The 23,101-nt window shown below is 38.2% G+C and overlaps 3 protein-coding genes across 4 annotated transcripts; 2 read left to right on the top strand and 1 right to left on the bottom strand.

Annotated features, from left to right (window-relative positions):
- The first annotated feature begins 7,321 nt into the window (after positions 1 to 7,321).
- On the top strand, positions 7,322 to 9,292 carry LOC107305429 (ethylene-responsive transcription factor RAP2-3-like). Of its 2 annotated transcripts, none has more exons than XM_015843115.2 (2): positions 7,322 to 7,468; positions 8,506 to 9,292. In XM_015843115.2, the coding sequence occupies exons 1-2, from the start codon at positions 7,369 to 7,371 to the stop codon at positions 8,994 to 8,996; spliced, it is 591 nt and encodes a 196-aa protein (XP_015698601.2). In that variant the 5' UTR covers positions 7,322 to 7,368; the 3' UTR covers positions 8,997 to 9,292. The 2 variants fall into 2 exon arrangements, with proteins under 2 accessions (XP_015698601.2, XP_040385630.1); XM_040529696.1 differs by having other exon boundaries at positions 8,503 to 9,292.
- Positions 9,293 to 11,609: 2,317 nt separating this feature from the next.
- On the top strand, positions 11,610 to 12,984 carry LOC102707642 (dehydration-responsive element-binding protein 1B-like). Its single transcript, XM_006664655.3, has 2 exons — positions 11,610 to 11,881; positions 12,204 to 12,984. The coding sequence occupies exons 1-2, from the start codon at positions 11,668 to 11,670 to the stop codon at positions 12,773 to 12,775; spliced, it is 786 nt and encodes a 261-aa protein (XP_006664718.2). The 5' UTR covers positions 11,610 to 11,667; the 3' UTR covers positions 12,776 to 12,984.
- Positions 12,985 to 21,146: 8,162 nt separating this feature from the next.
- On the bottom strand, positions 21,147 to 21,922 carry LOC102707366 (arogenate dehydratase 1-like). Its single transcript, XM_040529884.1, has 2 exons — positions 21,803 to 21,922; positions 21,147 to 21,671 (listed from the first exon to the last, which is right to left on the bottom strand). The coding sequence occupies exons 1-2, from the start codon at positions 21,920 to 21,922 to the stop codon at positions 21,147 to 21,149; spliced, it is 645 nt and encodes a 214-aa protein (XP_040385818.1).
- Between the last annotated feature and the right edge of the window lie 1,179 nt (positions 21,923 to 23,101).

The raw sequence follows: 23,101 nt of genomic DNA, 5'->3' as shown, positions 1-23,101 counted from the left end.
GTATTCTCCTGTATTGCAATCATTACGTCAGAGTGGTTATTGTCTGTTGGCGCCCGTGGTTTTCCTGTAAAGGTTTTTCACGTTAAATCCATGTCTCGGTTATGCGTCTATTCCTAACAATTCATGTAGTAATTAGCCACTCCTTTCGTTCTAAAATATAATTAATTTTATATATGCAAATGTATATGGTCATGCAGAGTCTGGGTCCTATGCCATTAAAGAAATTAAATCCCTCGTATTTCAAGAAAGAGGGAGTATATATATACACATGCATACAGTAATTAGAGACGACATCCATCGTGTGGCTAATGCAGAGAAGCACAGTGATAGGGTCCTTAATTGTCTCCATCGTATAAGCTAATGTGAACACACTACAGTAGTGATCGTTGGGAGCATCTTCTAAGAGCATATCCAACGGCTCATCTATCTCATTCTCTATCTTAAAAATAAAGGACGAAGACTACAAATTGAGCTCCAACAGAACGGCTATTCTATCATCTATTTTAGATGTCATCTATATTTGGAGAGAACCTTCATATTTGGATGATCTCAATTCATCCTCCAAATAGATATAGAGGATGTCATATATGGATGATCTAGTGGAGCACAAAGAGATATGAAAAATAAAACTAGTTTAGATGATGCAAATAAAGATATGAATAACCAAATTTAGATGAGCTGTTGTGATACTCTAATCTCCTAAGGAGTAGTACTACTAAAACCAAAAGGCACGTTCATTTGCCGATAGTAGACCTGACAGTCCTCTGCTTATATATGTACAGTTGACATGTATTCACAATGGGTAAAGTTATTTGAAAAGTACCTACTCCGTTTCATAATGTAAGACTTTTTAGTCCTGGTTAGATTTATATGAATGCTAATGAATATATATATATATATATATATATATTATACATTGATGAATTTTGACAAGTCTATAAAGTTTTACAATATAAAACGAAGGTACTATCTCTATATTATTATAAAAATATCTATACAAATTAGTTATTTTTGTTGTAGCGTAAGTACTAAGTGTGAGAACGGCATATTCCACGGTGCGTGCGTGCTCAAGAATTTTCTCAAAACCGAGCTAATACTGATGATGCATGCGTTCATGATGGATGAATAATATTCTCAAAAGAAGAACAATTAATTTAGAAGAAAGAAAAGAAGAACATAAGTCACTACTAATTAAAACCGATTAAGGGCAACCGGAAACAAATTCGGACCTCTATAGTAACATATGCTACAAAGGGCTCCAGTGAGTTAGAGCATCCTCAATAGCTTCTTTATTAGCCTCTCAAAGCTAAATTTTAGTTATTTCAGCTGGCCAAAAACGCTTCCTCACTGGTCAAATTTGGCCAGCCTTTGCCCAGCCAAAAGGGCTTGCCAAACAGGAGGCCCTACATGCAGCTACTCTTTTACGCAATCGTCGGGTTGTTGTCAGGGTCATCATCGAGGTCGTCATCATGAGCCGCTGGCGTTGGCGCCGGTGCCGCCGAAGCCCTCAGAAGTCGTCCGCCTCATCGCGCCTGGCCGCTAGGGGTGAAAACGGGACGGATATTACCCGTCTGACCGCCCGCCTGAATTAATTCGGGATAAATTCGGGTCACCAAATCGGGTATCCGGAAGGTAATACGGATTTCGGGTCGGGTTCGGGTATTTTTTCTCGGATACAAATACGGGTTCGGGAACATGGTATCCGACGAATACGGGTTACCCGGCAAAAAACGGGTATTACCCGGTTAAACATCCGGATATGACCCGGATAGTTATAGCCCACCAAAAGCCCATGTTGCATTCACATACAATTAGCCTAGTAACAAGAAAATATTATTCTAAGTGTTCCATATACATGTACATTAACTTTATTTATACTTCTTGTTCATATATACTAACATACTAATGATATAATTTAATGAATCAATTATATTTCCTTACAAGCTTTGCTAATGCTAGTTGTTACTTCCATGATATAGTTGTATTTAAGATTTATGGAATAGTTGAATAGCTATTATATGTGATATATATATAGTTGTTGTTTTGATTTGATATCTGAATAAGTATCCGTAACCGAGATCACTCGTATCCGTCCTAGCACGTATCCGTTCCGTATTTGTGTCTGATATTATCCGTCTTCGTATTCGTAAATATCCGTATTCGACCCGATCCCGAAAAGAAAATATAGGTTAGGATACGGGAAGGATGCTATCCGACCGTACACAACCCGGTTTCACCCCTGCTGGCCGCGCCGCCGGCCCGTCGTCTTCCGCCGCCCCGAGCTGCGCCGCCTCCCACGCAGCATCGCCATCGGCTTGGGGAAGCCATCGCCGCCTGGAGAAGCCGTCTCCATGTCTCATGCGTCGCCGTAACCGTCCGCGGTCACCGCCGTGCAAGCCCTCGATCGTGGTCTCCGTCGCCATCATGGCCCGTGGAGGCCGTTGCCACCGCCGCGTATGTCCACGGTTGTCGTCGCCGCCACCCGCCGAGGCCACCGTCGGCCTCCACCCCGCCGCCGCTTGTTGCTTGCTGCAGCCTAAAAGAAAATAGGAGAGGAGGAAGAGAAGGGGTGGAAGAAGAGATTAAAAGTGAATGACTTGTGGGTCCCACTTGTCATACACTTGTAATGGAGAAAGTATACAGAGAAGCTGTTGGAGTAAGCAGTGTCTTTGACTTGTAAATCAAATGGATAGCTGGTTATATGGATATTTGGAGAGTCTATTTTAGAAAGATTGTTGGAGATGCTTTTAAATTTAGACTATTTTTTGCCATTGTACTAAAACAGACGGGCCAGATCAAACGATACAGTGATGCTACAATATTCGATACAGTACCTGAAAGCATCGTGGGTACAACATTTTTCACTGCTCATACTATTTCTTTACTGTGCCACTCGTATAAACAGTGACCATATGCTGTGACGCAGACAATCCGGACTCGCCGGAAACCAGGTTTGGTTTGCTCCGGTTTTGCAGTGATCTGGTGTTGTGCTTAACTTGCGTGGCTGTGATCGATCGATCAGCGAGTGTGCCTACTGTCTGGGCACACACACCAGACATGCATATCTTAATCTTATCCATAGCCGATCGAGAGCACTTCAACTAAACGGTCAAATGGGTATTTGATGTGTGTTTATATATTCTTAGATTAAATATTTAAGTCCTGCTATAAACAAGTCTATAATAATAAAGATTCATCGAAACTGTATTTATTTTATAGTATAAGATTTTTTTTTAAAAATATTTGCTAGATTTATATAGATGTTAATGAAATATATATACATATATAAATAATATATATGTGGATCAATGGATAAATTTATACGTAGTCGATGGAACCGTAGGAAGTAATAATAATTAATATACGAAGATATTAATTGCATGAATTATGAATAAGCTTAAGGCCTGGTTTAGTTTCTAAATTTTTTTTTCAAAAACATCACATCAAATCTTTGGACACTTAAATAAAGCATTAAACATAGATAAACCAAAAAAACTAATTGCACAGTTACGGAAAAAATTCTAAGACAAATCTTTTAAGCCTAATTAGAAAGTGATTAGCCATAAGTGCTATAGTAACCGACATGTGCTAATGACGGATTAATTAGGCTCAAAAAATTCGTCTCGCGATTTACAGCCGGAATCTAAAATTTGTTTTATAATTAGACTACGTTTAATACTTCAAATATGAATCCGAAAACTTGATATGATGTTTTTTTAAAAAATTTTTGCAAGCTAAACACCACCTAAGCTTTAGGCCTTGTTTAGTTCCCAAAATTTTTTTTCCAAAAACATCGCATCAAATTTTTGAACACCTAAATAAAGCATTAAACATAGATGAACTAAAAAACTAATTACACAGTTATGGAAGATATCTTGAGACGAATCTTTTGAGCCTAATTAGCCCATGATTAGCCATAAGTGCTACAGTAACTAACATATGCTAATGACGTATTAATTAGGCTCAAAGGATTCGTCTCGTGGTTTCTAGGCTAGCCGTGAAATTCGTTTTTTCATTCGTGTCCGAAAACCCTTTCGACATAAACATTTAACGTGGCAATTTCCTAAAAATTTTCTCAATCTAAACACCACCTTAATAACTTTGCAACTAGCTGCATGCTGCATGTGAACCTGGTATCCAGCAGTACTGGACCCCAGCCCGTACGGAGTACAATGCATCTCCTTTTATTGGCAACTTTCTGGCTATCCAATTTTAGGCTCGTGGCCAGCTGCTCTGTCGGTCTCCTCGGATTATGGAAAAGCCCGTCACTTGCTATTTATTTATTTATTTATTTATTTATTTATTATTATTATTATTATTATTATTATTATTATTATATATGAGTGCATATCAAGATTAAAAGTTCATCTGAAAATAAGTATTATCGGATACTACTCGTCTTATCAATTAACTCTCATTTATATATTTATCCTCGTTCTACCCTGAATATCCTCCCACTTTCAACCAAACTTTATTAACCATGTCCAAATTAATTAAAATTTATGTGTTCTTTTATGAAAAAGAGAAGCACCGTATTCTCCTGCAGGCAGAAAACAACTTTGCCGACAATGCAGAGCAATGGTCGTACCCAACTTGCATAGGTGGCATAAGTTGGTGGTGCAAGGGGGCCCACACACTGGAGGCATCTTTTTGTTTTTATGCAAAAAATAGATTTGCCATATATATGTATATATGAAAAATTAGATCATATATGTTATGTTATTGTACCTTTCAAAGGACAATAAAACATCTCTTGTTAACAGTGTAGATAATCAACTTATTTATTGGGAAAAATGGGTAAACGTCGCACAAATAAAATCTTTAATTTAGCTCCATCAAATAATATGTGTAGCAAATTAATTCGGCTATGCACGCTTAATAAATATATACTGCATAATCTGGTGCGCTCGTGATTATTTGACTTTTCCGTTATCTAAATAGTCCCTCTCCGTCTTAAAAAAAAACACCTTCCGAGGATGAATCTGACAATACATAAATCTATATTTAATTCTAGAAATGCGTTTTTTTAAGATAAAGAGAATATTAACCACAAAAGGCATTTCCGCTTTCTAAAATGTCAGATAATTCCATTCTGTAAGATTATTGTGTATATAAAACACAATATATGTTAACTGCTAGCTAGATGATTTTGTTTTTAACTGCGTCAGATTTTTTTTTCGCCTTTCTTAATTATAGTAGTGGTGTCGACTTAGAGCATATTCAAAGGTCGAGATTAGAGTTGACTCTTCTCTATCCATATTAGCAACAACCAGAATTAATCTTATCTAGCAATATATAAAGACAGAGTCAACTACGGTCTATTAACGAATACTCCTTTCTTTTTATCTATCCCCATGTAATAAAATTTCTTTTAATAAATAGTAAGAGTTGTGTGTGATTTCTTTTAATATAATATATGACACACAAATTTATCCCAATATATTTTAGTTCTATTTTTTACATCTAGAGGATTTCTACTGCACATACTGTCGGTGTATTATAATAAAATGCAATCCGTCGGATTAAAAGAGTGCGATGAACGGCTCACAATAATTCGAGGGTATCTTAAAATATCCCTTTTAAATGTTCCATCAACAAACTATATTTATTTCACTATATATATATTGTGGTATTTTACATGGCAATACGTGTTTTTCCATTTTTTTAAAGAATGTAAGCTTTTTAAAAGTGCATTAATGTCATCATCCTTGAAACAAGAAAAATGGATTTTTTTAAAAAAAAATTGAAAGACGTCATTAAAATATACGGATGGAGCTTAATAGGAGTATGTTTTACGGCTTCTTTTTGACAATTATATCTACGTAAGAATTTTGGTGTCATTTTTAGGCTTTTTTTTGAAAGAAAAGTCAAGCGGCATATTTTTAAATGAAAAATAATTTATAAATAGAACTTTTTTATACATGTGGTTTAGGGATTTAAAGCCAAAGGCTGAAAAAAAACTATAATAAAAAACTCCTAAATCATCTTCAGATTTGAGATTAAAAATTCAAATTTGGCTTATAAGATTACTCCCTACGTCCCAAAATAAATTTATTTTTTAGTTTTAGATACAATATTAACTCTTCATCTTATTTACAAATTTTTATGATTAATATTATTATTATTAGATGATAAATCATGAACAATACTTTACACGTGACTAACTTTTTTAAAAAACATATACTTTTTTCAAATAAAAAAATGATTAAACGTTGTATCTGGAAAACAAAAATAAAGTTTTTTCAGTACGGGTGAAGTACGAGATTAATACCAAGAAATAAAAATAATGTTTTTTTTAGGGATGGATGTCGTACGAGATTAAGGCCCTGTCAGTTTCCAAAACAAAAATGTATGGAGTATTAAATGTAGGGGAAAAAAAGACTATTATACAGATTGATCGAGTGTAAATTACGATACAGATTTTTTAAGCCCAATTGATATGATTTGTCAATGTGGTGTTAAGTAAATATTTGCTAATAATTAATTAATTAGGTTTAATAAATTTATCACGCAGTTTGCTGGCGGAATCTGTAATTTATTTTGTTATTAAACTACGTTTAATACTTTAAATATATATTCGTGTATATATATATATCCGAGGTGACAAAAAAAATTTAGACCCTGATTAGTTTCAAAATCATTTTCCAAAAACATCACATCGAATCTTTGGACATTTAAATAGAGCATTAAATATTGATCAAAATTAAAACTAATTACACAGTTATGGGAGAAATCGTGAGACGAATCTTTTGAGCCTAATTACTGTGTATGATTAACCATAAATGCTACAGTAACAAATATGTGCTAATGATGGATTAATTAGACTCAAAATTAAGATTCGTCTCGCAGTTTTCTGGTGAAATCTAAAATTTGTTTTGTAATTAGACTACGTTTAATACTTTAAACGTGCAACCGTACGTGCCGATGTGATCCCTCTCCCAAAAAATTTTGGGAACTAAACTAGACCTTAGGGCATTATAAACTATCTTGGTTTCTATACTCTAGAATATCGTGTCAAAAAACTATCTTCCAGAATACAATTTTTGTATCTTGTTATTATATGGCCTACTTATCTCTCACAGGCGGTCACCGTTTATTCATTTTTATATCTCTATCTAATAAATAACATGTCACATCAGTTAAGTTGCTTACGTAGCATAGCAATAAATAGAGATAGAAAGTATTCTTGGGTGCATGTTGGGAGTGCCCTTAGCAACCGAACTAATCCTGACCGTAGATGTCCCCGTCGTGCGAAAGCTGCCAACGTCCGAAGCGTTAAATGCTGCGCGGTGCTCTCTGCTCCTCCCCAACCCCAAGAAGCTCTTGTTCCTCTATCTGCTCTCTCTTCACAGCTAGCTATAGCGAGGGATGTGTGGACCAACCAGAGATGCTACTGGCGCCGCCGTCGGCCAGCTGCCGGCGGCGATGGTGCTCCCTGCGTCGCGCCGGCCTCCAGCTCCCACTGCTGGTACAGTGCACTAGCTAGCTTCAACATATATATATATATATATATATATATATATATATATATATATATATATATATATATATATATATATATATATATATATATATATATATGTATATATATTGTGTATTTTTTCCACGGTTCTGGTGTTTTCTGTTTTTCATTATATTTTTTGGATGGGTTTGTCTCTGTTGTCGTTGATCCGGTTGAAATATATAAACAAGAGCCCACTAACAATACTCTACATTAAACATCCCATCGTTTGGTCGATCCCCTAGTCTAACGTGTAGTCCATGACTTCAGGGGGGAAAATAAGTTTAAACAAATTAATAGTGAATGTCTGACAGATCGAACTATATATATACCAAAGTATCCGTGTTTTACAACGGTACATATATTCTTTAAGATAATACGTTCTTTAAGATAGGTAAATTTGTATTCTAAAGATAAAATAAAATATTAATAATATATATAGAAAGACTACTTTTTAACACTAAAGGACGTAGAGCAGTTCATAAAGAAAAGAAAATAAGATAGGTGGTAGGGTGACAAAACCACCGTAATATTTAGTGTAGAGGATTCTGATGTAACAGAAGATATCTCATATTCTAGCATAATCTAGCTATCTCTGGATATATACACGTATGTACGGTATTTCATTACAAGATACTCCTACTTTCCGGGAGCCTTTTTTTTTCTAACTTCGATGTGCATGGTAGTGATTTGAGCATTTCCCTGACGAATTAAGCAGAACACACTATTTGAAAGAAAAATCTATAGCTTTGGAGTGAAGCACTATCATCGTCGATCTAGTACTAGTTATTGGCTGGAAATTACGTTGCCGGTATTTTTTTTTCCTTTTTGAAGGCCAGTTATCTTCTTTTTGCACTTGTTTATTTGGACAGGCAGAAGAGATCGAAGAGTCAGAAAAAAATAGTTTCGACTGAATATTTATATTATTTGTGGTAGTTTGATTTATTTATATGTAGTAAGTATAACTAAAAAATATTTTATATATATTTCATTTGTTGTAGCAGCTGCTCTGCAGCGTGGAAAAAATCGCCGGAACAAGAAGAAGGGGAAAACCGGACGGCGGCCGGCGGTGAGCTGGCACGGGTTCCGAGGAATCCACCGGCGCAAGAGCGGGCGGTGGGCGGCGGAGATCAGGGACGTCATCCAGGGCTGCCGCGTCTGGATCGGCACCTTCGACACGGCGGAGGCGGCGGCCACGGCCTACGACGCCGCGGCGCTCGCCATCCACGGCAGCAAGGCCAAAACCAACTTCCACGGCTACCGCGCTACGCCGCCGGCCTCCCTCGTCCAGACGAAGGAGCCGCCGGCGGCGGAGCTCTGCTACGCCGCCCCGTCCCCGGTGCTGCTAGCCCATGCTCTGGAGGCCACCCAAGGGTGGGAGTTCGAGCCGTACATAGGAGTTGTCCACGGCTTGTCGCTCATGGACATCAACTACACATACGCCGCCGCCGACGAAGAGCAAGGCGCCGCCGCCGCCGGTCTCTGGTACTTCTAGCCGGCCGGCCCTGCACCAGCTATATATGAAGCAATTAATTAATAAATAATGACGTACGCTAGCTAGTGCGTACGTTTAGTGTGTTTGTTTGTTGTACTTTGTGTTCGATTGTACCTATCTTCGTCCACGTGCTCCACCGGTCTAAAATATAAATATTATCGACGATATATTAATTTGTATAATAGATAGGAGAATATTTATCTAGTACTATTTGTATCTCTCTTTGATCTCTACCTATGTGTGTTTGTAATAATTTGGCACTGAGCAAGCAAGTAATGTAAGAAATATCGTGTTTACTAGTGAACTATTTCTCAGTTCTAAAATAAGTTTATTTTTAAGTTTTTTTATATAATGTTTAACTCTTCGTCTTATTTAGTTCTTTTTCTTATAAAGAAATATGAAGGATATTATATATGGATGATCTGTTAAAGTACACAGAGATATAGAGAATGAAACTGTTTTAGATGATCATTCAAATGAAAAAATGGATGACCAAATTTACATAATCTGTTGGGATGCTCTTACTCGCACTGAAGATGCAGGAGCTAGCACGACCCCAAGTTGATCCATACTACTCCATTCTAAGGTCATGCTAGCTTGACACACAACTGTGATTCGGTTCGTTTTATTTTTTTAACGAGTCGAGCTAGCATTTTAGCTCATTAGAGATAACGAGCCAGCTCGAGCTGACTCGTGAGTTGCTCGCGAGCCTAACGAGCTAGACCAAAGACACAAGATTCACCGGCGTTCATTGATTTCACCCTGAAATGCATGTGTTCAATACTTCATATGTTCACCATGTGATTTGTTGGTTCAAACTTTAATATTTAAATACAATTTCATAAGATTTGTATGTTTGAAATGAAAATTTGTTTGTATAATATATTGAAAAATTGTTTAGGTTAACTTTTTATGCATGGCTTATTAGCCTAACGAGCCAGCTCGAGCTTTATAATGAGTCGAGCCGAGCTGTATTTTTAACTCGTTAAGATAACGAGCCGAGCCGAGGCAGCTTGTTCTTAACGAGCTGGACAGAGTCGAGACGAGTCGAGCTGGCTCGTTATCCAGCCCTAGGTGTGTCATTTGACCAACAAATGCACGCATGTGGATGACCACAAGAGGACATATGCCTGCAGCCCTTGCCCCTGCCGGGTCCGGCAGCATTATTGCCCAGCAACAAGTGAAAACCTCGTAGCTCTGATCTGATTGGCTCCCCGGCCAGCCACTTGCACGAAGCATCCTCTATAGTGTATACTGAAGTGGTGGTGGTTTGTCTTTCACAAGAACCCGCATATTTACCAACTAAAAATAATTTATAAATACAATCATTATTTATGTGTTTTTAGTGATTAAAAGTTAATGCTGAAAATAAAATACGATAAGAGAACATCAAAATTAATTTTAATTTTAATATTAAAATTTTAAATTTTGACTTAAAAGTATGATCAAAACGAAAACGAAAAGATGATTACGTAGATTAATACTGTGCATCCATCTGTCGTAGCCTGCGTTCCTTTAATTTGCTGCTGCGCCTACTTACATCTCTGCCGGTCCTGTGCTTGGCTTTTTCCGCCCGGCCGTCAATTAAGAGTGGTGGCTATATACTTCTAGTTTTTTAATAGTACCTTCGTCATTAAATATTATAAGTATATTTGGCAATAAATATTATAAGCGATTGTAGATATAAATATAGCGAGAAAAACATTTATCTAGATTCAATTTATCTCTAGAATTTCTTGTATTGTACTACCTTCCTTCCAAAAAAGACTTTATTTTTTCATGTGTCCAGCGTTTGATTATCTGTCTTATTTAATAAAATTATTTAAAAAATTTAAAAAATGTCACACGTAAAGTAAGATTTATATTATATCCTCTAATAATAAAAAATATTAATTATACAAGTTTTTTAAATAAGACGAAGTGTCAAATATTATATCTAACAACTAAAAAATAAACATGTTTTGAAACGGAGCTAGTGCAGCAGAGAGAGATGGAAGAGAACCGGGAGATGTCACACTAGTTTAATTATTAAAAGTATTTTGATCGAGAGATATTATGTTGTCGCCATCGCGCTAACAGTAAGTACAATAGCAAGCTATAAGCCAGCTATAAGTATATTTTAAGGTAACAATAGAGGGGAGAGAAGAGCAGCGGGCTACAGATTTGTAGTCAGATATAATACGGACTCTAAGACATATATGTGTATGACATGTGAGCCCAGATATTAATTGTGTAGCAGATGACTATCGTATGAATTGACTATTAAGTTGGATATAGACAATTTGTAGCCAGCAGTTGACTATATTATTGAACTTGCTCTAAGAGCAGGTACAATAGCAAGCTATAAGCCGGCTATAAGTGTATTTTAAGGTGATAGAAGAGGAGAGAGAAGAGCAGTGGGCTACAGATTTGTAGCCTGCAGCTGTAACACAGACTTCAAGACATATGTGTGGATGGTAGGTGGGACCGAATATTAATTGTGTAACATGTGACTATTATATAAATTAATTATTAAAATTTGTATAGTCAGCAGTTGGGTATACGATTTAAGTTGCTCTAAAGCTGCCTGGCTGCCAGCCTCGGATGGCCACATTTATTAATGCTCTATGCGCTTCCTCCGAAACACTGGCCGGCTTGCTAGCTAAGCTGCGACAACAAACTGCCTGGAAACATGTGCGGACGAAGGAATGGCGGCGTCGGCGGCCACCCTCTGCCGGCGGTGGGGGATCTGCGAGGCCGCCGCCGCGACGACGAGCAGGAGCAGCTGAAGGTGGTGGTGGTGGACAGCGACAGCGACGATGAGCATGAGGAGGAGATGAAGCTGGAGGAAGAGTTCAGGAGGTACTGCGAGACGGGGGAACTGCAGCCTCTCATCCCCACCAAAGGTTTAATTATATATTCTTCTTTTTCATAATATATATATATATATATATGCTGCTGCTGCTTTTTTTTTCTTATTCGTTATATATATATATCCTCCAACTAGCTATTTGCTACCCAAACTCTTTGGAAAGAGTAACGGCTATTATTTTCTTTCTTCCTCTTCATCAGGACTAGATGCACTTTCTTATTTCATCCATTTTTTAAGTCAATCCATTCTTCATTATATATATTGTGTTTTTAAATTTATTAGCATATGTACGAAACGAAACGAAACAGAGATGATAGTAGTATGGTAACTCCAAAATCTTTTGGTGTTGGATGCAGCCGTCCTCAAAGATCACCGGTCCAAAAAGGACAAGCAGCCGGCGCCGGCGGCGAGCAAGAACCGCATCCGCGGCGTCCGCCAACGCAGGAACGGGCGGTGGTCGGCGGAGATCAGGGATACTACCGTGCTGGGCGCCCGCGTCTGGCTCGGTACCTTCGACTCGGCGGAAGCGGCGGTGCTGGCCTACGACGCGGCGGCGCGCAGGATCCGCACCGGCGGCAACGCCAAGGCCAAGCCCAGCTTGCCGGCTCCTGCCGCCGCCTCCTCCAACAAGATGAAGAAGCAGCCGCCGGTCCCGGCTGTTCCCAAGAAGATGAAGAAGCCGGTGGTTCCGGCGGCGGCCGAGATGGTCCCCGGCGACGGCGAGCCTGCAGGAGAGCTGGCCCCGGTGCTGCTGGCTGACGCACTGGAGGCCACCGACGGCTGGGAGTTCGAGCCGTACTACGGCATGAGCCTCCACGGCCTGCAGGGCGGCGTCTACGCCGACGACGTGCCGGCCGATGAGCTGCAGGGCGGCGGCGCCGGCGCGACGGTCTACGCCGCCGACTACGGCTGTCTCTGGTCCTTCTAGCTCCTAGCTGATTAAGGATCGATCGATAGGCAGCAAGCTTAGCTGCTAATTGCAGTAGATTACTAGTATTAATTAATTAGCACTAGCTTTGAGACTAGCAACCGTACGTACGTGCTACTGCACCTATTGGGCATTTTTCACATTTGAATCTAGGGTACGTTGTTATATATATATATATATATATCGTTCCGTTTATGCTTGTACACGTATTGTCTATGTCCTTCACTTTTACAGTTTTTTAGCAGAATCTATAATTTATTTTATTATTAGACTATATTTAATGCTTTAAATATGTATTTATGTATTCGATGTGATAACTAAATTAAAAAATTTCCATAGCTAAACAGGGCCATAGTTAATCGATACCGTAGAGCAAGTGTGACTTCTAGCTGTGAGCTCGCAAAACGTACGTACGAAAGAGAATATGGTAGCTATGATCAGCTATTAAGTAGCTACAATCATGGATGACATTGTAAATGTGTAGGTAAATTGACAAATGCCTAGCAGGACCTATCCCCTTAATTTTCAAAACTGAATATTTAATTTACCAAATTAAATTCTCTTCTTTCAAATTTCTCAACTTTTATTTTTTTTTCTTTTTCAACTTGCCATCCATATTTCTTCATAAATTATCTGATGCTTGCACACGCAACTTGTGAAGCACATTACAAATCCATCATCACACGATGTTGCTCCACCATGTGTCACCTCGTAGTTAACATTATCACCTGGCATCCTTGACCATCTGGATCTCAGCTCTTTCCCAAGCCTAGTCTCTATCCCACAATTCACCGTTGTTGACCTCTACTCCCTCCGTCCCAAAACAAATCAATACAATGGTTAACTCTTCGTCTTATTAAAAAAAATTATGATTTAATAATTTTATTTTTATTAGATGATAAAACATGAATAGTACTTTATGTGTGATTAATTTTTTAAAAATTTCTTGAGAAAATTTTCAAATAAGACGGATGGTCAAATGCTCGACACGAAAACCGAACAGATGATTTTTTTGGGACGGAGGGAGTAAGTATCACAACTCTAGTCTAAATATGTCACATGGCATCTCGACCGTCTAACATCGGTTCCTCCTTAAACCTAGTCTCGATCCTCACCATTGACCACGGTAGACATACATAGAGACAAACCAACTATATCCAGGCACAGATATCGTAATTTGACGCACATGAGTCAAACGCACTCACACCAACACTATAAATATTTCTAAAGCAATTTATATTAATAATTAATTTACAAGCTAATTATTCATCATAAAATATTATTATTATTCATGACTTTGATCCCACGGTACATACGAAAGAGAGAATGGGAGCTATGATCAGCTAGCTGGGGCAGTTAATTAAGTAAAGTAGCTACAATCATGGATGCCATTTGCAAATGTGTACTGTATATGTAACGACGCTCCCGGGAAGCAGGAATCATGGATGCCTTTGCATATGGACCTACACATGTCTCCTAGACTAGTCGACGGGTGTCTGCTTCATGGTCTCCGTCTCTGTCCATCCACTTGCTGAAAAAACAATAATTTTTAAATATATGTGTTATTAGGGATCTAAAGTCTACGCTAAAAAGCGCCGAGAAATATTAAAATCAACTCTGAATTTAAAATTTTTAACTTATAAGTAAAAACGGAAAGATAAGTGGCGTAGTAATTTCTACGAGAGGAAATATATCTTTATATATGCATGGTTAATTTGTTGAATCCGATTCCTTTTTCTCCTGATAGGACAGCATATATATCTGCCAGTCAGTACTCTCTCAAAAGACACTCCAAGAAAAGACTTTAATTTACTGGCCGGCTGATACCATGCATGTGCACAAGCTAGCTAGGGGACACAACAACACAAGGACATGGGAATAGCAAACTAAGCATAGTACAGTGTATGATTCATTCCTACACTTCCAACTCTCTAGCTAGCCGTCCATCGTCCAGATCAGGTCAAAGACTTCTTTATCCTAGCTTCAATTCATCACAACAAGGGTGTTAATTAGAAAATATATGACAATTACAGATACGTTAGCATACGATTGATTTGTTTAGAGTTATTTTCGTTCTCTACCCTCATAACTCTATATATACCAACCGCTCCAGGCTCAATATAAGGTGGTGTTTAGATTGAGAAAATCTTTTGAGCCTAATTAATCCGTCATTAGCATATGTTGGTTACTATAGTATTTATGGCTAATCATAGGCTAATTATGCTCAAAAGATTCGTCTCAAGATCTCTTGCATAACTGTGCAATTAGTTTTTTAGTTCATCTATGTTTAATGCTTTATTTAGGTATCCAAAAATTCGATATAATGTTTTTGGAAAAAAAATTTAGAAACTAAACAAGACCTAATATTTCATTCCCAGTACATCTCCCCTTCCTCTATTATTATATCGGAGTTGGCAATCGCTCAACGCTTCCGTCACTGTTGCCCTAGCGAGGGATCTGATCCCTCGGGACGACAATTATTTTTTGTCAATCGTTGCTCTTCTTAATTTTGTCGTCCTCGAGTCATGGTCGAGCTGATTTCAGCACGACATCAAGCTCAAGGACTCCTCGTCCTCAATATGCATTTGTCACTACATATCGGGTGATAAGGCTACAAAATAAATAGGCTCGTAGGAAGTAAAGGCTGAAAAAGAGAGTGATAGAAGAAAAACATGTATATCAAAAATAAATTTAAAATGTTAGAGCTCCCATGTTGGATATTATCCTTTAGTGCAGCCATTGGTTTCCGGGATTTCACTTGCGGGATCCACTGCAGTTTAGATTATTTGGGGTTGTATGGTTGGCCGGCGGTGGCTAGAGCTTCCCCCAACAGCTTATTTAAATTTGGTCATCACTATCTCCATTTAGACGATTAATATCTAAAACAGTTTCATTCTTCATATCTTTTTTACTCCAACTGATCATCCATATACGACATTATCTATATCTCTTTGGAGAATTGAGAAAATATCTAAATATACTTTTATTCGATGGATGCCCTGTTAGAGCTTAACTTTTACTCTCTATCCTCTTTTTCTAGAATGAATGATGGGATAGCTGATCTGTTGGAGATGCTCTTAAAAGCCGTTCCAAGCACACCAACATTCAACAAATAAAATGGGTAAATTTAATTCTAAGTTTAACTACATTGATCTGCTTTAAACATATCTAGCTATTTCCACTAATTTTGTTGTTTTTCAAGTCTTTTTTTGCACATTCATAATCACTAATTTTGTTGTTTTTCAATTCTTTTTTACAGTTTGTAGATACAATATTTAACCCTTCATCTTGTTTAAAATTTTTTAGGATTAATATTTTTATTGTTACTAGATGATAAAACATAAACAGTAGCCTACGCATGACTAATTTTTTTGTTTTCCTATAAATTTTTCAAATAAAACGAATAGTCAAACGTCGGAGACAGAGATAAAAAAAAATATATTTTTTATGGGACAGGTGTAGTACTGTGCAGCAAGCTAGTGTGGGCTGTGAGCAAAACCTAGGAGAAGAGAGAAAAGGTGACCTTATCAGGTGGGCCCTGTCTGTACCGTAGGTACAAACGACGCAAATTTAGGGGTTGTTTAAATGGGGCTAACCTTTTTGTCACATATCACATCAGATGTTTGGACACTAATTTGAAGTATTAAATATAGACTAATAAAAAAACTAATTTCATAAATAAGCGCTAATCCACGAGACGAATTTTTTAAGCCTAATTAATCCATAATTAGAGCATGTTTACTGTAGCATCACATAGTCTAATAATGTATTAATTAGGCTCATTAGATTCGTCTCGTAAATTAGCCTAAGATTATAAATAAATTTAATTGATACTACGTTTATTATTTATAATAAGTGTCCAGATATTCGATGGGACAATGGGCTACAAACACCCCCCCCCCCCCCTTAAGCTCCTCGTGAGCAGGAATGGATCATCATGGATAGATGCCATTCCAAATGGAGCACTTCATCCACTTGCATTGATCGCCCCGGATCGAACAACCGCAAATCTCTTCCAAAATACATATATAATCATTTTCAATGGTGGATCTAGGATCCGAAGGTTAGATGGGCTGATTACTTATTCTACCTTCAGCCCTCCTATTCCCTTCTCTCTATTTTCCACAGAAAATCCAGCGCGTAGGGGGCTAGAGCCCCGCTAGCCCAGCCCCTTCCCCTCCACGTAAATCCGCCCCTGATCATTTCTAGGTTATTTTGGAGTTTAAATGTCATTTCAGTAGTTATTTTTTAATTTTTAAATTGATTATAATCACTTTCTAATTAAGCATTTGATTAGCTCTTACACATGTATACAAGTTTAAAGACCGCTGGTGCACTTCACTCATAAATCAATACAAAAATATTTATATTGGAGTACAAAATTAGTGCAACAGTACTAGTTCCTGTTGCCCTGCCCCTCTGCTTCATCCACTTGCATCTTCTTTGTCTTGGCCTGTCGATCGATTAGCCAGCCAGAGTAGCAATTTCTGTTAGAGGAAATATATACAGATTTGGGGGTGGGTTACCCGGCCTGATTACATTGTCGAATCCGGTTGCTTTTTCTCGGGAAGGGCAAGCATATGGTACTCCACTGTAGTCCATGAGAACAAGTTCAATAGCATAGTCAAACTACTGAATCTAATTTATCTATAGTCAATCTAATATTCAATTTATATAATAACTATCTACAAGACATTAGTATATTATCCCACATATCATACACACATTTTGTATGTGGGTATAGGCAGTGCCTACCCGTGTCTGTTTATCCGTTGTGTAGTACTATTCTTCATATTTTAAATGTTTTCATAGATGACTCCATCGACTTTTTCATACGCATCTAATTGTTGATCTTACTAAAGAAAATAATTTATGTAATTATTATTTGTTTATTGTGATTGGGTTTATTATGGTTGGATTGTACGTAAAATGCAATTTTTCTTAATTTTATGCCACAAATAATATTTAGTTGTATGGAAAACGTGTTACGGTAAACAGAGTAGTCTATCCAAATACCGGAATGGGGCATACATATATTTATAATTGAAAAAATTTCATACATGCCCTTGATAATTTCTGACTTTATAGGTTTGTCTAGATTCATTAGCACATATATAAATCTAGTTAATTAATGTCAGAAAGTCTTATAGTGTGCAATGGAGTTAATAATCACTTATGGCCCCAAAATTATATATCATTCCCCACATGCCTTTGATTTTTTTTTTATTTTCTTCTGCTCTATATCATTTTATTAGTCGACCATGAGTTAATCGTTAATTCTTTTAAATGCTTATATCGTTCATATCTAATATTTATACTTATGTGCTAGCTATTTTATAAATCTCAACGTGAATTTTTTTCTTTTTACTTTGAGATTTACAAATGGGTGTAAAGACAATCTACCGTAACACATGTATAAGGTATTTTTTTAAAGTGTTTGTATGTTAATGTAAAGACATTTAAAAAGTATTTTTATAGTATTTGAAAAATATCTATACAAGTAAGTTATTTTTGTGGTAGTATAAGTACTAAGGCCGTGTTCTTCTCCCCCACTTACTTACTCAAGATTCTCTTGTTTTCGCGCGCACGTGTGCTTCCCAAACGGCTAAGCAGTGTGTTTCTTTGAAAATTTTGTATAGGAAAGTTGTTTTAAAAATATATTGATCTATTTTATATTTTTTTATAACTAATAATTAATTAATCATGTATTAATCTATTCTTGTATTTTTTACGCTGGATAACTGAACTACAACCGAATGCGGTCTAAGTGTGTTGCACAGGAATTTTGTCAAAACTTAATACCGCTCGTCCATGCGTTCATGACTGATGAATAATTAATATCCTCAAAATTATTGTCACTTCACAACAATTAAGTTAGAAGAAATTAAGAAAAGAAGAACAGAAGCCAGTAAAAATTAAAACCGCTCAAGGGCCACCGGAAACCAGGTTTGATTTGCTCCGGTTTTGCTGTGATCTGGTATTGTGCTTTGCGTGGCTGTGATCGAATGGGTGTGTGTATGTATATAATCTTTTTTTTTGGTTAATTTATTTATGTCCTGGTAGAAAGAAAAAGGGGGCAATAATATTATCATAAGATTCAATAATATTGAAATAGTAATAATAATAGATGATAATATTCCAGAATAAGCCAAAGTTGCAACTCGTAAGGTTACGTTCTTTTGGTTGTTGGAAGATAAATAATGAAATATCATATGATTTTCTAATAGCTATTTAATAATATAAACAATGAAATCAATTATTATAAAATTAAAAATGTAAGATGATATTAGTATATAAAACTTTTTGAAAAAAAAATACGCGCCTAATAACGGAGAAATAATAGAGTGGAAAAAAACGCAGCCGTTTAGCTGCAAGTTGTCTCTGCTCTAATTGGCAACTTTGTGGCATCCAATTGCAGGCTTGTGGCCAGCAGCAGCTGCTCGCTCAGTCGATCTATCTTGAACAGTTTCATAGGATTATCGAAAAGCCAACACATACTACAGTATTAATTATTATTACATCCGCGAGTCATTCTAGATCAAGATGTATGTTAATTTTATTCAAAAATAATTATAATCTTATAGTTGCTCTATCAATTAACTCTAGTTCAAGTTTATCCTCGCTCTACCCTAAAACATCCTCCTATTTAATTTCAACCATATTTATTTAACATGACCATATATATGCGTGTGTATGTCATTTTACTAGTCTTTTAATTTACCCAATCACTCCTGGAACCACTGCAGTTAATATAGAACGGAGATAGCACTGTTAATCAAGTTTGATACTTCCTCCATCAAAATAAGTTTATTTTTAGTTTTTTAATATAATATTTGACTCTTCATCTTATTTGATTTTTTTAAAATATTGTTATTAGATGATAAAATATAAATAGTATTTTATGCGTGAATAATTTTTTTAAAAAAATTCAAATAATTAAGATGGATGGTCAAATGATGGACACAAAAATCGAAAAATAAAGTTTTTTTTTTAACGGAGATAGCAACTGTAAGTCGCGGATATGCTGGTACGTTTCTCTCAGGAATGTGTGTTTTTATTAGCAAATTTAACAAGACTAGCATGTTTCTTGTCTTGGTACGTTGGCTTGTTTGGATTGAAAAGGAATTAAACTGAAATTTATTAGCTCTTTTATTCTCTAGCTGAAAACAACCTGCGGACAAAGCACAGGAATGGTCGTACCAACTAGCACAAGTGGCACAAGTTGGTGCTGCGTCCACGTATCATATCAACTACTTTACCAGGCAAGCATAGGAAAATTAACTGTAGGCATCTTTCCTAGTACAGTACATTTTCATCTAAAAGTAATTACTAGGCCTATAAAACATTAAAAGAGATGGATACAGGGCATCATGCATGTTAACAGGGAAAGCAGGAAGATATGCTCTACGGGCATGCACTCTGCAGGCTAATTAATGGAATAGTTCTAGTTAAAAAACAAGTGACACGTAGGACGAAGTTACTCTTCTCATGGTGCTAGTTACTCTTCTCATGGTTACTCTTCTCATGATGTAAATATGATAAGTATATAGATCGGCAAAAAATCATCGGCTACAGACGGTGGACAAACAACCAAGATCTATAAAATACCTAGCCCAAATTGCTAAGAATAATCATAGAAGATCGGACTTAACCGAGACAATTTAAGATTAAATCTATCAATGTTAGGATAGATACTAAACAGATCTAGATTGCTATCAAGCCAATAAGTCGATGACTGGTAACTTATCGGCTGGTACTCCGATAAAACAATGAGTAAAATATATCAATCTGATATAAACCATCTGACAGACGCAATCTACTAGATCGGACCTAACCAAGATATTACTAGATTGAATGTGTCAAAGAACGAATATCAAACCAACATAGATCGCTCAAAGTGGTTGACTAGATCAACTCAAAACACGAAAGCGGTCTAAGTTGAAACTGATACGATAACTAGCAATCGCGCAACTAGATTAGAAGATCAGACCGAACCGAGATAGTTCTAATCTAGCCGAACGATTACCGTGGCCCAGCGGAACGATGGACTTACCCCTCCGCTGGAGATCGAAGCGATGCAACCTCGCGTTAGGTGCCAAGTTCCGACGGAGTTGAAACCTCGGTGAAGAGGGTGGCGATGCGCCGAAAGAAGTTGATCTAATTGATTTGTAGATGATTTACAATGACCCGGGGCACATATATTTATACCCTCGGGTGGATAATAGTCCATGTCGGACACAACACACGACTTCTAATAGATAAAAAGAAATAGAAACTCTATCTCTAATTTCTATTGAATACAACACGGATTCTAATCTATACTATTGTAAAAAGCGGTAACGATTCTGTCAACCTATTTCGTCCGTCTGTCCTATGGGCCAACCAGGCCGCGTGTGGGCCTCCAACAGCCCACGCACAAGGAGTCGACTACCCGCCCGTCGTCCGTACGCGCTTCGCTTTCCGTCGCCCGCTGAGCCAGATCCGATTCGGGGGCGGACTGGATGCCGTCGACGAGGACCTGGAAGCCGTAGAGGTCGGCGGCTCGGTAGGAGGCGATGGCGGCAGTGTCCCATAGCCCCACGATGGCGACGCTCTCGGCGGTGGCCGCGGTGTCGTCGATGGCCTCACGGGCGACGTTGAGGCCCATGGCGTTGAGGAGCTCACACTGGGCGAGCGCCTGAGGGTGGGAGATGACACGGGTGAGGATCTCCTTGTGGATCCTCGGGAGCGCGAGGAGGCAGTGGTGGACGGGGAGCTGGATCTCGCCGATGATGTGGAGGCAGTGACGGAGGAGGAGGTCGCAGTTGCGGTGGATGCTGCTGCCGAGGGAGTTCTTGACGTGGAGGACGACACGGTCGGCGATCCAGAGCTTGACGGCCTGGATGGCGACCTCGAACTGTTCGTAGGGTACAACGTCGTAGCATGGGTAGGCCTTTGCCGCTGCTGCCACCTCGCTGTAGGCCCTCGTGAGCTTCTCGCAGTCGACGGCGCCAACGCCAACGCCGGCAAGGACCGGTAGGCCTTTGCCGCTGCCGCCGCCTCGCTGTAGGCCCTCGTGAGCTTCTCGCAGTCCACGGCGTCAGCGCCAACGCCGGCAAGGACGAGCGTGGTGTGCCTCGAGCTGTGGCACGCGTGCGCTGGCCCCATCGCGTCATGTACTTGCCGCAGGGGCACCTTGAGCACCTCGGGGACGCCGCGTGGTCAACGCCAACCGTGTCTCTCTCCGCCAGTTTTGCTGCTCAATGCTTCATTTTCCTCTCTCCACGGCTTTGTGTTCTATTGCAGTTGCAGGCGGACCTGGCCGCCGACGAGGTCTGCCCGCAGCTCTCGCTTGTGCCGGAGAATAGCATTTGATTTTGATTTCGTTTTGGGTTTTGTCTGAGTTTTGGGTTGGCTATTTCCAGTCCGCTTCTGATGCCGATGCTGAGGAGGGGGACGCCATGAAGCAGCGCTTCGCGCGGATGTCGTACATGTTCTGCAAGACGGTCACGGTGTCCAACACCAACACGTACGGTGGCTTCTCCATGCCGAGGACTGCTTCCCACAACACCACTGGTTGGTGCATTCGAGAAAGAAAGCTCCACCTTTTTACGCCAAAAGACTTGATCTTTTTTGGGTTTGTTCATTGATGAATCTGTTGGTTTCGAGCTCGCACGATTATAGCTAGCAGCGGTCGTCGCAGGAGCTTGTTGCGAAGGATTTGCACGGGGCTGCCCTTTTATTAGTTTTGCAGCAAAGATTTTGCTTACTTTTTTGTTTTTCTTTAGATTAGTTAATCTTTTTTTCAAGATTCAAGGGGTGAAGTAAACCTGTTTTTTATTTTATTGGAAACGAGCACCATCTTCCTCCGTGCGAAGAAAACGAGGAAATAAATTAATCAAATTACGAGAAGCCTTCTCTCTTTTGTAATAATAATAATAATAATAATAATAATAATAATAATAATAATAACAATAATAATAGATAACATATGCTATTGTAATCAATTGTTGCTACATATAGTGTTTGTCTCCACGCATAATATTTTAAATATTTTATTTTGTTTGTATCAAATAAAAATCAAAAGAAATAAGAATTAGAGAGACTTAGTTAAAAATGACATAACAAGTTTTAGTACATGCATCTCAAATTAGTTGCACGTTGACAATAGTTTACTATTCCCGACATGACACATAATTGTTTTTAAAATTTATTTTTAATTTAGATAATTAAATTTAACTGTCCCGGTGCAACGCACGGGTATTTTTCTAGTAGATAAAAGAAAACAAACAAGTACCGATTGGACTCTAACCTCTTAGAGATAAGATCTTAACTAACTCTAACTAC

Source organism: Oryza brachyantha, chromosome 12 (assembly GCF_000231095.2).
Source record: "Oryza brachyantha chromosome 12, ObraRS2, whole genome shotgun sequence".
Lineage (NCBI taxonomy): Eukaryota > Viridiplantae > Streptophyta > Magnoliopsida > Poales > Poaceae > Oryza > Oryza brachyantha.
This window is presented reverse-complemented; position numbering and strand designations above follow the sequence as displayed.